The following is a 19,322-nucleotide window of genomic DNA, read 5'->3' on the forward strand; positions in this document are numbered from 1 at the left end:
CATTAGAGTCCTAGCTTTTAATGCATGAGCATCGGGAGTCATTTGGTAGCCAAAGCACAATGCTCTTTGCCTGACAACCAAAGGCTTATGTCCATTTCATAATGCAAAGTGGCCTTAATCTCTGAAAGCCCCATAATTGTAACAGCTCCTGCAAGGTTCAAAAGTTCAAGTCCAGAGTCTTTGCTCAGAACAAAGGTACGCTCTTAGCTGTGTGTCTCTAGGAAGTAAAAAAGAAGCTGCATACTTCTACAAAGCAAGGCATGGAGCAAAGGACCTCATGCCAAAGGGAGACGGAATAGAAGCATTAGTTCAAAAAAGGGTGAAACGTAGCAGGGCAGGCATCAAACAGCTTTAACTTCCTGTATACATCAACTAGTAAACTGATATTTATTAGAATGATTTTTTCCCTCCAAAAAATAGAATTCCTTAGCTTATTCCATTTACTAGTTTATTCAGTTAATTACCCACCCCACCCCCCAGGATTGTTCTAGGCCCAGGAGAGCAGCAGAAGTGTGTCAAACTTCACTGGCAAAAAGTAGTCAGTGTGGAAACTGGGTTGGAAATGTCCTCACGGATGATTAAGACTTCATGAGGACATTCCCTGTGGCGTGGCAGGTCTGTAACTGACAGTCACTGTGGGAAGGAGGTCCTTTTTAGTAGGAGTGCAGCTGAGGAGAAATGGCAGGAATTATTTGAAACTGTTGAAAAATACTCTGGTCTCCAAATGAAAGAAATCATACTCATTGTGTTATATTTTTAAAGTAGATTTATCACATAATTTTTGAACAGAGTTATTCATTGCTTAAATCTTTGTCAATCACTAAACAGAGGCAAAAGGCTGGAATCATCTTGTGAAGGATTTAAGCTGCAGAAAGGATTTGAGACAGAAGATGGATTCTGCAATGTAAATAGGGTTTTTTCTAACTCCGGGTGTGGAGTTACTGTCATTATCCTTGAAGGTTAAAACCACATCTTGTACCCAATGTTACTTCTTTCAGGAGAATCACCTCTTTATCACTTCCTAGGAGTCAGAGACTCTCAGTATTTTGAATAATTTAGCTCATAAAGTATCTGAGATGTAGAGAATGCCAGAATATCTCCACTTTATAGACCAAAGATCTGAGACTTAAAGGGACCTACTAATGTTGCTTAAGATCTTAGTGATGTGTCAGAGAGAAGGCTGTCTGCCTGCAATGCCAGGTACCTTCCACTATAAGAATGATGACCAGTAAGGCTAGTCCTAGCAACTTATCACCTTTCCAATCTAAATTATTGTCCACCTAGAGTGTTGCCACCAGAAGTGGGTGGAGAGGAAATAGTGACCTCCAGCCAAGGTTCACTTCTAGAGAGGCTGACTTTAACTCTTTAAAGGCTTGGGTTGGGCACTGAGGCTTTCAAGTGTGTTCTAGTTCATTTGATACTGTGTTGAGCCAGGGTTGGAAGCCACTGGTTTACATGAATTTTCTGGGAATGCTGAGACCTTCTTATCTTAGCTCCAGCTTTCTGGAGGCTGATTTTCTTACAATAGCTTTGGGAAGAATAACTAAATATTGAGTTCCTGGGTTAAAGACCAAGCTTTAGTGTGGCCCTAGAAATAAAAGGAAGGCACTTGGGAAGAAAAGCAAGTATTTGGGAAGACCGAATAAGTAGGCTTAGAACATGATAGAGTCTATGCCAGGAGCAGTTCCTGTTTCAAGAAGGAAAAATACAGGGGACGATGAAGAAACAGCTTGCATAGAGTATCAGTCCAGATGTGACTGAAAGCAAAAGTTACAACAGAGATGAAACAAACAAACAAGCAAAACCTGTAGCTTGTGCAGACAGTAAAGTCATTCACACAATAGCTAAAGCAATAATTGGCTTACCTCTCTGATACCCATTCAGCTATTGCCATTTAGCAGATGACTTTTTCTAGAGTGTTGAAAGGTATAATAATGAGAACAGAGACTGTTTTCCTCGGAGCTGTCCATTTGTTCTCTTTCCCCTCAGTGCTGAATCTCTTATAGTAGAGAACAGGGTTAATTAGATGTGATGGCTACTGTTAACTGTCAACTTGTCAGAATTAAAGATTACCCGGAAGACAGACTCTCCCAGAAGACATGCCAGTGAGGGATTTTTTTTTTTTTTTTTGAGACAGGGTTTCTCTGTAGCTTTGGAGCCTATCCTGGAACTTACTCTGTAGACCAGACTGGCCTCCAACTCACAGAGATCCACCTGTCTCTGCCTCCCGAGTGCTGGGATTAAAGGTGTGCACCACCACCTGTGAGGGATCATCTTAATTGGACTAACTGAGATGGAAAGATCCAGGCTGAAACTCAGCAGCACCATTCTCTGCACACGGCATCCTGGACGGAGTAAAAGAGAGAAAGAGCTGAGCACATGAGCACATGCATCTATTTCTCTTTCTTTCTTGATGGCAGATGCAATGTGACCAGCTATTTCAGGCTTTTTTTTTTTTTTTTTTTTTTTTTTTTTTTTTTTTTTTTTTTTTTACTTTGAGTTCCTTGCCATGCTGGACTGTACTCTTGAACCATGAGCCAGATTAATACTCCTTCCCCTTAAGTGGCTTTTGTCAGGAGAATAAATGCAGACACTGGAGAAAATGTTACTTCAAAAACCAAGGGTGTTTCGGGGACCAGTGGCTTTGTCTACATGGAAACCATTGGTTGTTCCCCCCAATTTTCTATCATGAGAGAGTTCGTACTCTATAACAACTGTGCCAAAACTGAACATCTTTAGGCTGAAGAGAAAAGGAAAGGTGTAGGTTCAGGAACAAATTATGCTCAGGATTGGAGGTGAATGAACGAAACTGAAACTGTACATTTGCCCCTGAAGGAGAGGGTAGTATTTCTTGGGCTGTTAAGATAAACATGAGTGCCTGTATGGGTTTCACAATGTGGGACAAAACAGATGACAGTGTGTGTGTGTGTGTGTGTGTGTGTGTGTGTGTGTGTGTGTGTGTGAGTAACATTAATAAAGAGAGGTTAATAATTGGACATTGAGTGCAGGAGACACAGGAGGAATTGGAAGGGATCGAGGGAAAGGTGGACAAGTTGTAAATACAGTACTCATTTATACAATTCTGAAAAGATTGAAATAAAAAATAAATTTGAAGTAATCAAAAAGAGGAAGAAAGCACAGATGTGGCTGGAAATCTGACTTCCACAGGGAATCACATTTAGAAAATCCTGGTCAACAGAAAGTTTACTCTTTCTCTGACCATTCAAGTTGAATGGTGTTGCAAGTAAAAATTTCCAGCCGGAGTGGGCTGACCAATGCTGCAACTACCCAGGTCTAGAACCAGGGTTATGGATTGGCCCATCCCAACATCCTCCCCATCTGTGATCTGCTGGAACATGTGAATGGACCGGTCCTGCAGACCCAAAATTGAAGGATCCCCACAACACAGGGCAACACAGGATGACCAAGAGGAGTCCCAGTGAGGGCCGGGCATCGATAGTGTTGCAGGAACCAGAGGCTTCGAACCAGACCAATGACTCTTTGCAATGGGACATTTGCAAGTCAAGACACATGGATAAAAGGGTTTACTGAGTGACTCACTATCTCACACTATAGCTTCCGTGACAAGATTCTTTACCTTTCTTTTTTTCTCTTTGATTTTACTGGAAGGGGGCTGCAAGGACAGAGGGAGAACACAAAGGGATGGGAAATAAATGGGATCAAGATACATGTTGTGAAAGACACAAAAAATAAATGAAAGGAAAGTTAAAAAAATCTCCATTTAATTTAGAGATGCCATGCCCAGCCTCGACACAAGGGTGTGGGGCTGGAGAGGTGCCTTGGTCCTGCCTCAACTAGATGTTGGGACAGACTCAGTAGACTTCCTATGGGAGACCTTACCCCCTCCAAGGAGCAGATGGGAGGAGGGGGAGATGGAGGGAGTGGGAGGAAAAGAGGGAGGGAGAACTGGGATTGGAATGTAAAAAATAAATTAATAAATTTTTTTCATTGGTTTTAGTAATTCCAAATTATTAAGCAGAAATATGAGACCTAGTGAACATAATCTTTCTTCTCTTTCCTTTTAGAAATGGCTGTGGTAGTCACTGAGTACTTGGACTGTCTGTGGCATTAGTGATAGACACCATAGGAAAAACTTCAGCTGGCTTTTTGCTTTATTCCTGTACGAGGAGGAAGCGTGTTCTCTGCCTGTATATGGGTTTTCGTTTTGTTTTTGAGACAGGGTTTCTCTGTAGCTTTGGAGCCTGTCCTGGAACTTACTCTGTAGACCAGGCTGGCCTCAAACTCACAGAGATCCATCTGCCTCTGTCTCCCGAGTGCCATTACTACCATGTGTTTTCTAGCACAGACTGAACAGAATGGAGAATGTTTACGTTAACTATTTCACAGGCATCAAGAGTCAGTCTCTTTAAGAAGGAACATCAGTGAACCTGCTGGCAGTTAGTGTAGGACAGCATGGTGAGAAGTATGTTTGTACAGACTGATTGACCTTCAAAGTGTCCTTTCCTTTGTCTGCAGCTAAAGTGTTTTGAGAATGAAGTCTCCAAAGAATTGTTCTTTGTTCTTTGTGTACAGCCTAGTATGGTAGCTGTGCATAACGAGGTCCAAGTCTCTAATACAGGCTAAGCACTCCCAACATTTTCCCATTGGCCAGCATTTGATGAAAAATAAACAGATCTGGAAGTGCTCCTGTCAATCATCTTTCCTTCTTGAACCATGACCTTAAACTGAGCAAGACCAGTAGCATATATATTTTTTCCAGATAGCATCTCGTGATCCAGGATGCCCTTGAGCTTGGGATATACCTGCCTCCATCTCCTGAGTTCTGGGATCACAGGTGTGTGCTATCATGTTTGGTTATCGGGGTGCTGATAGTCTAGCTCTACCAACCGACCCACATCTCCAGCTCAGAAAGAGTTTTAAAACAAAATCTGTTCTGTGTTCTCACCTTCTGTTTCTCTCTTGTGACATATGCTGGGCTGAGTTAAGACTGTGAAGGCACAGAGCCTCAGCTTCACTGTCCAAGAGGATTTCATTTCTCCTAGCACCCAACTTTTTCTCAACCCCAAACATCCTCATCCTCTTGGCACCCTCTAAATATAGCTTTCCTGATCCACTTTCTGTTTTGGGATCTATGCTTGAGAGATTATGTTTAAGTCATAGCAGAAATCTGGCCTCCCAGAGCTAAGATCTGGCTCCCTCATACACTAAGTTTGCACACACTTAAAAAAAAGTGAATGTCAGTATTTAAGAATCAAGAGATTGTACGCAAGATTTTAATACCCTTGACAATGGAGTCAAATGGCAATACTATGTAACAGAGGTGAAGACATATCATGGTCCCGTTCAGGTGGAGCCCATGTGGGTCTGCTCTGGAGTCCTCACACATTTCTGTTACTTGTCTGTCCTTGGGAGGCATTTGATTTTCTGACTTACATACAGACTACTAGAGGCTTGCTACATAACAACTGATATATATATATATATATAATATATATATATATATATATATATATGCATATGGCTGAAATTCATTTCATGCTACTTGTCAATCATTATATGTAAAATCATCTTAGTATTTACTACACTTGCAAATCAGGGAAAAGAGGGTTTAATTTTCAAAGTATAGATTTTGATACTGCATGGGCCCTTTTGTTTGTTTACTTGCTTGCTTTTGCTGGACAATATTAGACTCACATAACAGCCAGTTCAGTTTGGGAAAATGACTATAAACACAGTAACTAGTCATTGCGTTTGTCATTGGGTTAGTCACTGTAACTTTCCTAATGGTGACATAATGTGAGTGGCTGTCATGTATTACTTTTAAAAACCCTGGGTGTTGGTGGCTTACACCCAGGATTTGGGAGGCAGAGGCAGGTGGATCTCAGTGAGTTCGAGGCCAGCATGGTCTACAGAGTGAGTTCCAGGACAGCCAAGGCTACACAGAAAAAACCTGGTCTCAAAAAACCAAAACCAAACCAACCAACCAACCAACCAACCAACCAACCAACCAAACAAACAAACAAACAAACAAAAAACCAACCTAACAACAACAAAACAAAACCAAACCAAAACACAAAAAGTCCTGAGTTTTGGTAATGTTTCTCACATTTTAAAAACAAACCAGCAGTTTAAGTGTGAAACTCTAAGGAGGAAGTGAATGTAAACGTGCACAAACAGTAAGTTACAGCAGCATCATAATTAACAGCTTAGCTAATTAACAGTTTAGCTCCTACTCAGCGTGTCTTTATTCCTTGGTGAATGTGTTTTTATTTCATCTGTATCTTTTCCCTCCAGTTCCAAGCTTGCCCTGTCCTCCAGTCTGCTGTGTCGTGGTGAATATTTTTAATCTTGAATGGAAGTGATAAAAAAACATTTGGTGCTATTATGTTACTTTTACTTCAGGGTTTGTTACTTCAGCTCTTTCCATTCCAGCAGTCTGTGACTGTCAGAAACCTCTTTGTAGGATCAGCATAGATTCTTCTTACCTCTGCCCTGCTATTGGTTCTCCTTCAGTGTGTTTCTGGGATTGGACAGCCATGGGCCTTTCATTTTTTTCCTTCAGTGTTTACAATAGTAGGTGACAAGCAGAAACCAACCTTATATAGATTTTTTCCCCACCCAGTAGATCTGAGAGGGTGCTTATGGATTTACATAATCCTGCTAATTTTAAAACAAAATCTTTGCTTGAAAATTGCATGTGTATTATAAATAAAGTTATTGCAAACAGGTGTGGGAGAGAGTCTATTGACTGAAAGCTCAGGAGTTGGGGGGTTCGGAGAATTTCAGACCCTGGAGTGATAATGATTCGTTTCTTTTCTCTTCATGAGCAGCTGTGGTGTCTTTGCCTATAGTGGTTCTGAGTTCATAGTGTATGTTGGGGATTTGCTTGTGCTCACATGCCTGTGACTGGCCACTACAGGACAAATCAGCTAGTATCCATCACAGAACAAATCAGCTAGTAGCGATGAGCTATCAATACAGCAAGAGTTGTAAGGATCACCAGGTTCCTTTGTTGTTTTTCCTGTTAACCAAAATCATTTTCTAGATTTGCTGTGATTGACCTCATCTGGGAAGTGACCCAGTAGTGTTTCCAGATGGTACACAGTGCAGCTCTGCCCACTCAGCACACACTTAAGTTCCAAGGTTACATGCTAAACATTGGACACACACTTGCCCTTCAAATTCATCAGAGAGCCAACACAATCATTCCTTGGCCAATAAGTCCAGTAACTGAATGCTGAGGTTTTGTGTGTCTTACTGAACATTTTGGCAGAGTTCTTCCCTGGGAAGATCACTGACACAGATCTTGCTGTGCTGGTCCCTGCTTATCCATTCCTTATTTCACACATCTTTTTCTGTAATGATGCTTAGCTGTTCTGTGGTCTGATTTGTTGAGTACTTCCAAAGATGTGAATTTTTGGGAACCGATGACCTATCCCTAGGTAACTGGAAACTGACTGTCTTTGTCTTCTCCCTACATGGAACAAATTAAGAGAAAAAATTAGACATTTTTAGTGAACCTTAATATGTAGCATTTCCTGTTTTTCCATTCAGTATTCCATTGAATACTGCCTGCAGTGAAAACTTCATTTTAATGGATCATAATACTTCTTTTCTTAGTTGCCTAATAATAATGTGAGAATGTATACTGGAACTGGCTTTATAATTAAGCGCTGTGTATAATGCTGCTAAAAACGTAAGGGCATCAGTTGGATATCATGCTGTTTTAGGCAGAGTCTCACAACTCTATAGTTTAAATATGTCAGACATATTAACTATGAAAGCACATATTAAACACAGATCATTCTACTTTTTTTGACTGTGAGATCCCAGATTGTCCATTGTGTGTTAATCACAACAGGGACAAGGGAAAAGAGCCACAGCTGGTGTCATTTAAGGGACAGGATCCTTCCATTTAGTTCACTTCTTCTTTTACCTCCAAAGTTTTATGTAGGTTTCTGACCTTCCCCAGGAGAAATTGCTCTTAATATTCAGTCTAAAGAGCAGTGCTTGAAATGATTGCCCTTTCTTCACTGCTGTTTTCTTTTGTGGTAGATAAGGGTGTAGCCTCACAGAATGGCATTTCGTGGCCAGCATCTCAGAACACATCTGCACCTTCCCTCGGGAAGAAGGTGGACCAGGGCTTCCATGTGTTAGGATCAATAAAATAGTAACAACCGCTGCCAGTTAATGACCCACTCACTCAACTATTTCCCTGTGCTCCACAAATGCTGTGAGGTAACTGCAATAATGACTCCCATTGCACCAAAGAATAGATTGTGGCAAATGACACATTAATAACTCTTTCCAAGAACATGCTATTTGAAAGTGATGAGGCTAGGGTTCTAGCCTTCTCATTCCAAAGGCTGCCCTTCCTAACCACACTAATGTGGAAAAGTACAGATTATTTTTATTAGAATAGGTCTGTTTTTTCCAATAAACAAATCTAGGAGAAACAATTATTACATTTATTTATTGTGTATGTTTGTGTCTATATATATATATATATATATATATATATATATATATATGCACGTGTGTGTATCATGGGACATATGTGGAGGTCAGAGGACAACTTGTGGGACTTTTCTCTCCTTTAACCTTGTGGGTTCTGTGGATGAAACTTATTAAATTTGGTAGTAAATGCTTTACCCTCTGATATAAGTCCTGTCCCTCCTATCAGTAAATTCAATAAAATAACATTTTTATTTTTGCTTTTCATTGTCTACCTGGACCCATTTCCTTAATTCTATTAATATACTGAAATTATTTATCCTTTAAATCCAGGAAGAAAAGATTGGGTTTCCATATCAAAGTCAAAGTAAAATCCTAACTTTCATTTTGGAAAGCTCAGGTTCTTAGACACGTTGATAGAGGCATTGCTCTGAAGAAGGATTACTTTCATGCTATGATAATGGAAAATATCACAAGGAAATTAGGCTTAATGTCTGATACGATTCAAAACTCAGCTACAAAAAAAAATGGCCCTCTATTTATCTCTGTAAAGCTCTGAAAGTTGCTAGGAGGTAAGTGAACTTTCCAAATCAGAAGAATAATGGCATGCCATTTTACCAGTTTGTTCCTGAGTGCATAAGAGACAGAGTGAAAAAGGACTATAATAAAATATATTAATTCCTATTAAGTGATTGTCACCAGCAGATTTCTGTGCCAATCCAGATGTTGATTTTAAGCCAATGTGGACTTTTTTCTTTTAATGCAACCCCACACTTGGCTCAATATTTCAAATTTAACTGATTTCTAAATTCAAACTGGACTCTGCTCTACAGAGTTTATTAGCTGGCAGCTTGGAATCTGGAAACCATTTTGGGTCAGAAAAACAATACTTTGTAAACATTGGCTAGTTCCTCAAACTGTCATAAAACACAATAGAAATTGAAATGGGAAAGCTAATAGTACTGTAATTCTCAAACCTATGGGTCCTCTTAAGTTCAAAATTAAATGTTCTAACAGTCACTATATAATTTTGAAATATATAGAAGCAGGATAGTCATCACAATCTAAAGAGTAGTCATTCAGTACTAAGATAATGAAGAATTTTTCTTCTGTATATTCCAAAGTAAAAAATATACTTTGTATACTGCAAGCATATTTTATTGTGAAAATTTTGAAAGTATATTTTATGCCTTTACCTTTTATTTTTTTACAATGAATAATAATCAGTTTTGTAAAAGCATCAAGTGATATGCAAATGTATATATCAGTATGTTTGTATACATTACATATGTGTATATGGTATGTTTATTTGCATTATTAAAAGAAAATAGCCATTCTCTATCTTTCCTTCCTCCTCTTCTCTGAAGACACATGGCTGCAGGAACTCAACTGTTAAGTGTATACTTTCTGTTTCCATACCCCATGTCTGACTTGTCATAGCCACAGGAACTCAACTGTTAGGTGTGTACCTCCTGTTTCCATTTTCCATGTTGGACTTGTTAAGAGACTCTTATATCTCCAACTGTGAGATGCACCTAGAAACCATATCTACTGCCACTATTCTTGGCTCAAAAATAATCGACCTTTGTCTAGGTTTCTTTATCTTAAGTCTGCTCTTCTTACTTTTGCTATTCCCTTCAGCCTTTTTACAATAGGGTTTCCTACATAATGCTGATTTAAAAAAGCAGATTAAGCAAGAGAGTCCTTAGCCATGCTAAACTTCCTCCTAGAGGCTTGCTCACCCTGTTACCTCTTCTTGAACTCACTGGTTTAGATCCCCCTAATTGGGGCTTTTGCGTTTAGCTATTCTCAATACTCAGGGAGTTCTCCTCTCAGGTACTTTGGGTTCATTCTCTTTCTCCCTTTCCAGGTTTTGATTACAGTACAAGCGTTTTAACCATGGTCACTCCTATAACCCTTTACTTCTTTTTATTGCCTTATTTTCCTCTGTAGTTATTAATAAATATATACTTTATGCATTTTCATTCATCGATTATCCTTTCTGAAGAAACACACTCCAAAACGGATTTCTGATAGTTGTTCTCTGCTGTGTAGCAGGGCCCAGAATCCTGCCCAGAAGGTGGTACCTCAAGATTTGTTTGTTGAATGATGGATGGGAGTATAGTAAAAGTAGAGAACCATAGACAGAAAGGATCAAAACCAAACTCATGATGACATTTACCCCTAGGGAGGATGGGAGGAGGGCAGACACAAATGACCTTCCCATACTAAACTCTTAAAGATGAACACACTGGTGTTTATAATATTGCTGAGGATTTTTATCTAAAAATTTCAAGACAATTTTCAAAGCTAGATTCCCAATAATTAAGGGAGCAAGGTAGTGTTGCATAGCATTTCCCCAAAGTCCTTCTATGATGGATCCTGCTGGCTCTCCACCCTCATAATTTCCCACTCCTATAGTTTTCCCCTAAGTTTTGGTATATCTGTGTGTATGTCTTTTTTGTTGTTGTTGTTGTTGTTCTTTTGTGGGTATAACTTTTCCACTTTTCTTTGTCTGACTAAATCCAACCATCTTTGACTCAGGGCAACTCTCCATTTTTCTGGTGGAACTTTGTCTAAGTGACACACAATTTTCATTCTGTCCTTTGAAATCAAAGTGCCTTGGCCTCTGCATCCGACAGCCAGTGGGAAGTCTGTGCTCTTTCCAGTACTTAGAAGAATTCGTGCAGGCATGTGGTTATTTCTTGATTTGACTTCCTGCCACCACTAAATTCGATTACTCATGTATTCTTTCAGCAATACCACTTCCCACCCTTTCTTCACTGTGATAAGCCAGTCATGAAACCCATACTCCCTTTTCTTTATTTTTCTGTTTGACTCATACAAGACAGATGTGTGGAGACATTGCCAGAGTCAGAGCTTTACTGGGGGCAGGATGGAAGAGTGTGTGTGTGTGGGGGGAGAAGAAGCCATACTCCTGCATGATGGACTTTATAGAGTAGACACTCTTGCTCTGAAGGGCCCTTGACCCTACCTGTGCAGTGGCTGCTGGCTGTATTTCATCTTCAAGGCCCCAAGATTATTTGTCAATTATTTCAACATCTTCTACTTCTCTGGCTTTTCTTAATTCCTATTATTTACTTATTGTAGCTAAGACCCAAATAAATTGCAGAAACAACTGAAGGGAGAAAAATACAGTTTGGTTCACAGTTATTAGGGGGTTCAAGTCTGTAGGTTTTGTCAAGTGTTGGTGGACATAACACCTTTACTGTCACATTCAAAGAAAACTCCACTCCCCCAAATTCTTATGCTTATTCTCTTCTACCAAAGGAGCCATTGCCTTATCACTGTCAGAAGGGACAAGTGGCTGTCTGTGGTGCCTATTAGCACAGCATACCAAAGCACATGCAAGCCTCTAGGCTTCCTCAGTACCACAAGCACCTGTGGCTCATCTCAGTTCTTCTTACCTTGCCCTACCCTGAATGCATCCAGCTCACAGACTTCTCTTCTCCAGCGGCTCATTCCCATACACTATGTCAGTTATACACCCTCTTTTTTGGTCTTCTCTTCTTGCTCCCCTCTCTCTTGCCCCTCTCCCTTGGTCATCTCTTTGTTATTTTCCCACTCTCCACATCTCTCTATTCCATATGAATAGTATGAGTAGTCAGTTTGTCTGTGTCTCTTCATCATCTAATAGCTTCACTGTGCTAAGTCTTGTATTAGTACCTGGTTCAGACTATGATTAATAGTTGAGGAAGAAATAAAGACTAAGTTTTCTGCTTATTGCAGGCATCTGTAGGAAGGTACCATTTGACCTCATGAAAACTTGTTCTTTTTGTTCCCTACATGGACATCAGTGATACGGGAATTATTTTTGCTCTGGTGTTGTTTCCTCCAGTGGATACAGCCTGACTTGTCTAAAAGGATGCTAGATGACCCCTCAGCTGGTGCCTGTAAATTAACCAGAGGCACAGTGAACATTACCTGCAAACAAAATTGTGATCAGAAGAAGCTATCTGGCTGGAGCTCTGGCTGCTGTAAGCATCTGTGGCCAATATCTTTTTTTCATTCTCTTGATTTCTAGTTGAAGAATGTGCCAGTGTTGTTCCAATGATGTTTGGAAGTCTGTTTCTAGCTTTCCAGGGGTCTTTTGTTGCATATGAGTAAACTGATGGAGAAATGGAGTATCGTCTAACAATCATGACATTGCCTGTAGAGAAAGCACAAAATTCAAGTTGAAATCATTCTACCATTAAAGATACTCACAATTGAAAAATTATGCTGATCATACTTAGTTGATGTTGAAAGAAGATAATCTAGCCAGACATTGGTGGCACAAGCCTTTAATCCCAGCACTCTGGAGGTAGAGGAAGGTGGATCTCTGTGAGTTTGAGGCCAGCCTGGTCTACAGAGCAAGTTCCAAAGTAATACAGAGAAACTCTGCCTCGAAAACCAAATAAACAAAAGTTATCTATTTGCTGATTTGTGATACAAGTGCTAGTTGATCATAGCCACATGCTGGATACTTTTTTCAAGAGATGGGGTAGTGAATTTCATGAAAATTGTGCCTGCATCAAGCTTACTGTATAGTTTACATAGAAAACACACCATAAGCAATCAACATATGATGCAATTCAGATGATGACAGATTCTAGGAAGACAAAGCTGATGAAAGCAAGTGATACAGATATATGAAGGAGGAGATGAGGTCATTTAGTTGTGTGGTCAGAATAAACTTTTCAAGAACACAGAATTAGTCCACACTAGATTATTGTAGATTTTTATGGTTAACTAGAAGATTGTGAGAAGCCCAAATGCTTCAAACATGAAGAAATAATGAAGATACAGAAATGTTAATTGTCCTAATTTGATCAATTCACATAATATGTGTATCAATATATTGTGATATGCCCAATTATTTTAATAAAACTGAAAATGTGTTTCATGAAATATAAATAGTAATTATACTAACTAACAATATTAAAGCCTTGTATCTATAAAACTGTATAGAATTCATAATGGTATACTCCATAAATGTATACAGTTAAATAGTAAGTAGGATTTTAAATATAAAATGAACAGAGATGCAGATATAAATAAATCATAAAACAAGTCCTTAAAATTAGGATATCTTGGAACTTCTAGTGATTGAAGTTCTTGAAGGTATCCTCACTCTAAACTCCAAAAAAACCATCCACTGTCCTTGGTAACCTGGATGGCCACAGTAATTCAGTTGGTGGTTCCTAACTGGCTGTAGTTGCATGACTTGGATTTATTTGTTCACCATGAGACAGTCCACTGATAGATAAGAACAAGACAATATGGAAGAAAGCAGAAGTGCTTTATATGGGCAAGTGTTTCTTCTTGGTGGCAGATGGATGGCTTTAGTTCCTGAGGACTTGCAATTCAATTTCTGTTCATCAATGTCTTCCAATACATTTCTCCCTTGAAGTGAACCAAATCTTCCTTGTTTCTTGTAAAAACCAAGGTTCTTGGTTCAAAGAACTTTATTTTAGGGAATCTTGATTTTTTTTGAATCTCTCTTAACTCTGTCATTTAAGGCTGATCATTTGACTTCTGCTTGGACATCAGTTGTCACCTATTAGGTCAGCATTGACCTCATGGGTTGATTTTCACTTTTCAAGGCCCTTTCTGCTTTGTTGAATCTTTATGTTGCTTGCTATAACCTTATGAGCTAGCACAGAAATGTAAAAAGAAGCTATGCAATCTGTTTATGTTTTGAGAATGCCAGAACCACAATTATTTATTTTGCCACCTGTCATTGTAAGAAGAAGACAGAAAGTGTTACAACATTGCAAAAAAGTGGAAGCAAACCTAGCTTTGCATAGTTTACAAGATCAGAAGATGCAATTTTAGGTAAGAGTTTAGGGTATATATCTGCAAATTTATCTGAAGTGACCAACTGTAAATGACAATCACAAATCATCTTTAAGCCCTTCCAAGAGCTGTAGTGTATACCATATATAATTGCATAACCACCAGTTTTAGAAACAGAAACAAAAGTTTCTGTTTAAAAGAATTAGGAAACTATCCATCCTGAGTCCCAGGGAACCTTCACGGGAAATTATGCTGCTGATGGCAAAGCTGAATTTACTTTGTTTGAGACCTGCACTTAATGTGGGACTGATTATCAAATAAGCTCTTCCCTCATCTCCATGAGTCACAAATTATCCTTTTCTTTCTTATCAACACAAGGGAAGAAATATTCAACACAGCATCTCAGGACCATTAGTCCAATGTCAAAGATCACTGCCAAATTCAGTTTACTTGCCAATAAAGGCTATGAGCAGATTGAAAGGAATCAGGACCTTGCAGTGCTGGGTGTTCCCTGAGATGTTTCTTTTATCTTCTGCATTGCAAACTATAACACTCATAGTTAGCCTCAAGGTGAGGTTGTGCAGAGCAGGAAAGACAGGGGGCATTCTGGAAAGCACTCGATTTTTATATCCTTCAAAACCAATGCAGTGCAGATGTTTCTACAAACATGTTTTATCCAAGGAGAATTCATTCTGAGTAGGCACTCTGTAGCCAACAGGTATACCCCTGAGCTGTAGCTCAGTTCTTGGCCTCAGGCAATCAAAGAAGCTAACTCTACTCACAAAATGTCTGCTTTGTTTTTTTCATGGTGTCTATCACACAATACCCGAAAGAACTTGTGGCTCCAAGTGATTTGTTTGCAGGTCCTTTGAGTTGGGTTCTTTCTTGAAGAGAGACACATACTTCTGTTTTATGGTATCTAGTTATCAAGGGGGTAATTTTGTAAGATTCTGCTTTCAAAGATGTATTGGGATGATGCTTTCTTAAATGTTCTGTGTTTTATATTCTTATCTGTAAAATAGGAAATTTTATGGGATGCACTCCAAGATTCCTATGTAATAGATTTCTAGGGTCCAATTGCAAGTTTGAATTTCAAATGATGCTGGCAACGTATCATTAAAACCTCCAATATAAACTTGTATGCAAGTCAAGTAATAATATTTCTTGGCATAGCTAATATTTTTTGTCAACTATCACTGAAAAATTCACAGAGATCTTGCTTGTATTACTTTAGTTAGTCCTCTCTGAGCCCAAGAGATAAGGTCTATCACTATTCTTACAGTACGATGAGGTGCGTGTGTATTAACAGATTCATAGAACCAAGAATTTCACTATTGGAAGAAGCTTGGAACATATCTCGTGTAATTGATTTCCCTACAGTTTGTGAGTGTGTGTGTCTGTATACATACATATGAGTGTATCTGTGTGTTTACACATGCACTCATGTGTGTGCATGTGTGTGTCTGTATATGTGTGTATATGTACATGTGTATGTGTGTATATGTGTGTGTTTGTGTAAATGTGTGTATGTGTGTATATGTGTCTATTTATTTGTGTGCGTACATGTACATATGGAGGACAAAGGATGATCTTGGGTATTGTCCCTCAGATGCTGTCCATCTATTTCTCCCCTCCCTCCCTCCCTCCTCCCTCCCTCCCTCCCTCCCTCCCTCCCTCCCTCCCTCCCTCTTTCTTTCTTTCTTTCTTTCTTTCTTTCTTTCTTTCTTTCTTTCTTTCTTTCCGTCTTTCTACAGTAACCTTTACCTGCCCAGAACTCACCAAGTGAACTAGTCTTGCTGGGCAATGAGCTCCACAGATCCACCTGTCCCTGTCTCTTCAGTGCTGGCTTTACAGTGCACTCCACCACACAAGGCTTTTTTTTTAAAACATAGATTCTGGGGCTTGTACTTAGGTCCTCAGACTTACAAAGCTTCACACATGATACTTAAAAATATGTGTACTCACTGTTCAAAATAATGAGTTTCAAGATGCAATTCTAAGAAGTTTATATGTATTGAATTCAACGTGTTCATTTCCCTCCCTGGTCCCCTATAGACCATATTCCTCTTTCTAAACAGCCTCCCCTCTGTTTTCACATAGCATGGAATTTGAAAAGGTCTAGACTCCACATTTATAGAAAGCACTTTGTAGCTGTTTTTCTGACTCTGGCTTATTTCACTTAAATTGATGATCTCTAGTTCCAGTCATTTCCTGAAAATGACACAATTTTATTCATTTTTATTATACAAAAGCCAAATTATTTCTAGGGCAGATGATATGATTCTATACTTAAAAGACCATACATATTTCACTGAAAAACTTAGATCTGATAAAAACCTTTTAGCTGGAGAGCAGGATATAATCATAGATTTTATGTGAGGGTACTGTTGTGGGAATTTTCCTGAGGAGATGTGAACAACTGACTCTTCACCCAAGATACCAAAACCAAACCCACAACAAACGGTTCTATCTTGTGGAACCAAAGAGCTTATTGGGATTACACAGAGGAGCATGGCTGACCCAAAGGCAACTGGATCAGCAGAATGCCCACCCCAGCCTGGGGGATGGTTCATGAAAGCTGCAGCCATTAGCTGTTAGCATGACTAGTGGGCAACCTAACAGTTTGGGCAGTCCTCTTATCATAGCCCCAGCTGTCAACTGACACATACATGTGTGGGAAGAGAAATCTCAGTGAGTAATGGTTTTCATCCTATTGGCCCTGGGCATTTTCTTGACTGTTGATTGATGTGGGAGTCCTAGGCCACAGTGGATGGCACCATCCCTAGACAGGTGAGCTTGGGCTGTATAAGAGAGGTATCTGAGTAACCCAGGGGGAGAAAGCCAATAAGCAGCATTTCTCCATAGTCTCTGCTTCAATCCTTGCCTCCAGGCTCCTGCTTGAGTTCCTGTCCTGACTTTCCTTAATGATAGACAGTAATATGGAAGTGTAAGTCAAATAAACCCCTTCCTCTCCAAGTTGCTTTAGACAATGGCATTTATCAAAGTAACAGAAAGAAAACTAGGACCTTCCTCTTTTCCCAGCAGTGCTTACTGTTTATATAACGTTGGGGAGAGGGGACTCTTGTGGGTCTCTTAACATACACTATTCAGACTGATCTCTTGACAATAATGAATTAATCAATACAAAATGTCACCAGTGCAGAGAACTAGAAATCCTATAACAGGGATATATTACATATATCCATACATTTTCTTCCTGTTTTCCAATAAGGAAGTCTATTCTTATAGGTGATTCTTTTATCTTTTTTTTTTTTTTAGATAATCAGTAGACAGAGTTTTTCAGATCCAGATAGTAATATATTTACCACTTTGAAATGCTTTCCCTCATCATTAGAAAGAGACAGCTCTAATAAGATCAACCAGCAGATGTGACATGTTCCACTGTCAAAATGTTCCCAGCCTCTAATTGGCATTGCCTGAAGTCTTTGATGGGTGATATTAAGAGCTATGAGTAGTTAATTATGCATATCATTTTTATTTGAATACACTGTTGAAGGTGAGGACTGACAACTGAAATATAGAACATATTTCTTACTGTTGATTCCAACATTTTAGTAATTATGGACATAATCCTCTCCTGTGAAAAATATGATATTTGACTTTTAACCTTGCATTGTAAGGTATTCAATATATATACACACAATCTATCTCTTGAATTATGTATAATGTATGCACACATTATAGAAAGAGGAGATGAGATAATGCTTGTCATTGTTGCATACATCCAGGTACTACTTATCATTGCAAATAGTTGCCATCAGCACAGAGGTATGCCCTACAGTACTTCCAGGTGGAGAAGATTCAAAGGGTCTAATTTGTAGCCCAGAGTCAAGTGGCTGAGTAACAAATCATTGAGAAGCACATTTGTCTGATTTTGATTCATAAGCTAACCCACTTAAAAAGCTATTCCAGCTTAATAAATGATCATGCCAATCAACATGCACCTTCATTGTTCTACATTTGCAGAATTTATATAGTAATAGTCAAGGTGGAAGAAAACTGAATGTGACTGATTTTTACACATCTGTTCTTACCTTTCCTGGTACACTCATAAGTCATTTTATTGTTAGTGAAATATATGGCTTGGAGAACCTAAAGGAAATTTTTGACTAGGAATTCAAAGTTCATTTGTTAGGAGGAAGAGGCTGAAACCCATTGCTGCAAGTACCAAATGATGAATCTGTTGTAGTAGCCCAACAAATCAGTCATTTGGGAGCTACTTGAAAAGGTAAGCATAGCCCAGAAGAGCCACATATGTTTGGTACCTTGTTCCTGCACAGCTGGCGTAGCATCGGTGGGAATACCACCAGGCAGGACCCCCAGAGATTGCCCGTACTCTGCTTCTTCTCTCTCATCTTCTGATTCTTTCTCTGAGCCAGAGGCTGTCATCTGACTACTTGAAGTCAGCTTCATACGGAGGGCACGATTCTCTTTCTCTAGTCTGTTGATTTCTACCCGCATTTCTTGGATAACCTGCATGAGTTGGATGCTAGCTTCCATTGCCTCTTCTCAGACACCAACTTTTTCTCATGAGCCAGATATGTACTTTACTCATTGGGACCAGGATCATCCTGCCCATAAACAATATGGCACTTGAACAAGGGAGCTCACGCCCCCTGTGCCATCTTTCAGCACCTGGGTTAGACTGTCCAGGGAGGTAAAGGATCTTCATAACTTATTCATCCCGGGTTTTGTTTTCCAGAACACTACTATTCTGTCTTTCATTTCATATCAATCAGCAGACATAGAATGCTGTTTGTGTCTGAGAGAAGGGGCTACTTCAAAAATTTCCACTAAAGGGCAGAGTTTCTTATTTCCATCATTTATTTACCACCATGATTGCTCTTCAGTCTTTTCTGTTGCTACATCTGGGATCAAATATTCACATGATCAATCACTAACTGCTAGAAGCACATCAAAACTAATAAACAAATACTTCTTCACTTTGTAAACTACCCTGTAGTTCTGTATTTCAGGACAAATTCCTAATTTTGACACCTGTTGATTAAGAAAAACTGACGTTAGCCACAAGGTGACATAGGAACTAATTATTGAAATGTGTTACA

The 19,322-nt window shown here is 39.2% G+C and overlaps 1 protein-coding gene across 1 annotated transcript; it reads right to left on the minus strand.

Annotated features, from left to right (window-relative positions):
• Positions 1-2,610: 2,610 nt before the first annotated feature.
• Positions 2,611-18,756, minus strand: LOC118238206 (putative coiled-coil domain-containing protein 195). Its single transcript, XM_035438848.1, has 3 exons — positions 18,522-18,756; positions 12,382-12,607; positions 2,611-2,740 (listed from the first exon to the last, which is right to left on the minus strand). The coding sequence occupies exons 1-3, from the start codon at positions 18,754-18,756 to the stop codon at positions 2,611-2,613; spliced, it is 591 nt and encodes a 196-aa protein (XP_035294739.1).
• Between the last annotated feature and the right edge of the window lie 566 nt (positions 18,757-19,322).

The sequence above is a fragment of the Cricetulus griseus genome, chromosome 2 (genome assembly GCF_003668045.3).
Source record: "Cricetulus griseus strain 17A/GY chromosome 2, alternate assembly CriGri-PICRH-1.0, whole genome shotgun sequence".
Taxonomy (NCBI): domain Eukaryota; kingdom Metazoa; phylum Chordata; class Mammalia; order Rodentia; family Cricetidae; genus Cricetulus; species Cricetulus griseus.

Excerpts from the sequence above, each read along its gene's own strand:
- LOC118238206 (XM_035438848.1), bottom strand. The coding sequence starts at position 18,756 with ATGGAAGCTAGCATCCAACTCATGCAGGTTATCCAAGAAATGCGGGTA. Across the intron at positions 12,608-18,521 it reads GCCAGCTGTGCAGGAACAAG|GCAATGTCATGATTGTTAGA; the intron begins GTACCAAACATA and ends CTTTCTCTACAG. Across the intron at positions 2,741-12,381 it reads GATCACAATTTTGTTTGCAG|CCTAAAGATGTTCAGTTTTG; the intron begins GTAATGTTCACT and ends TTTTCTCTTCAG.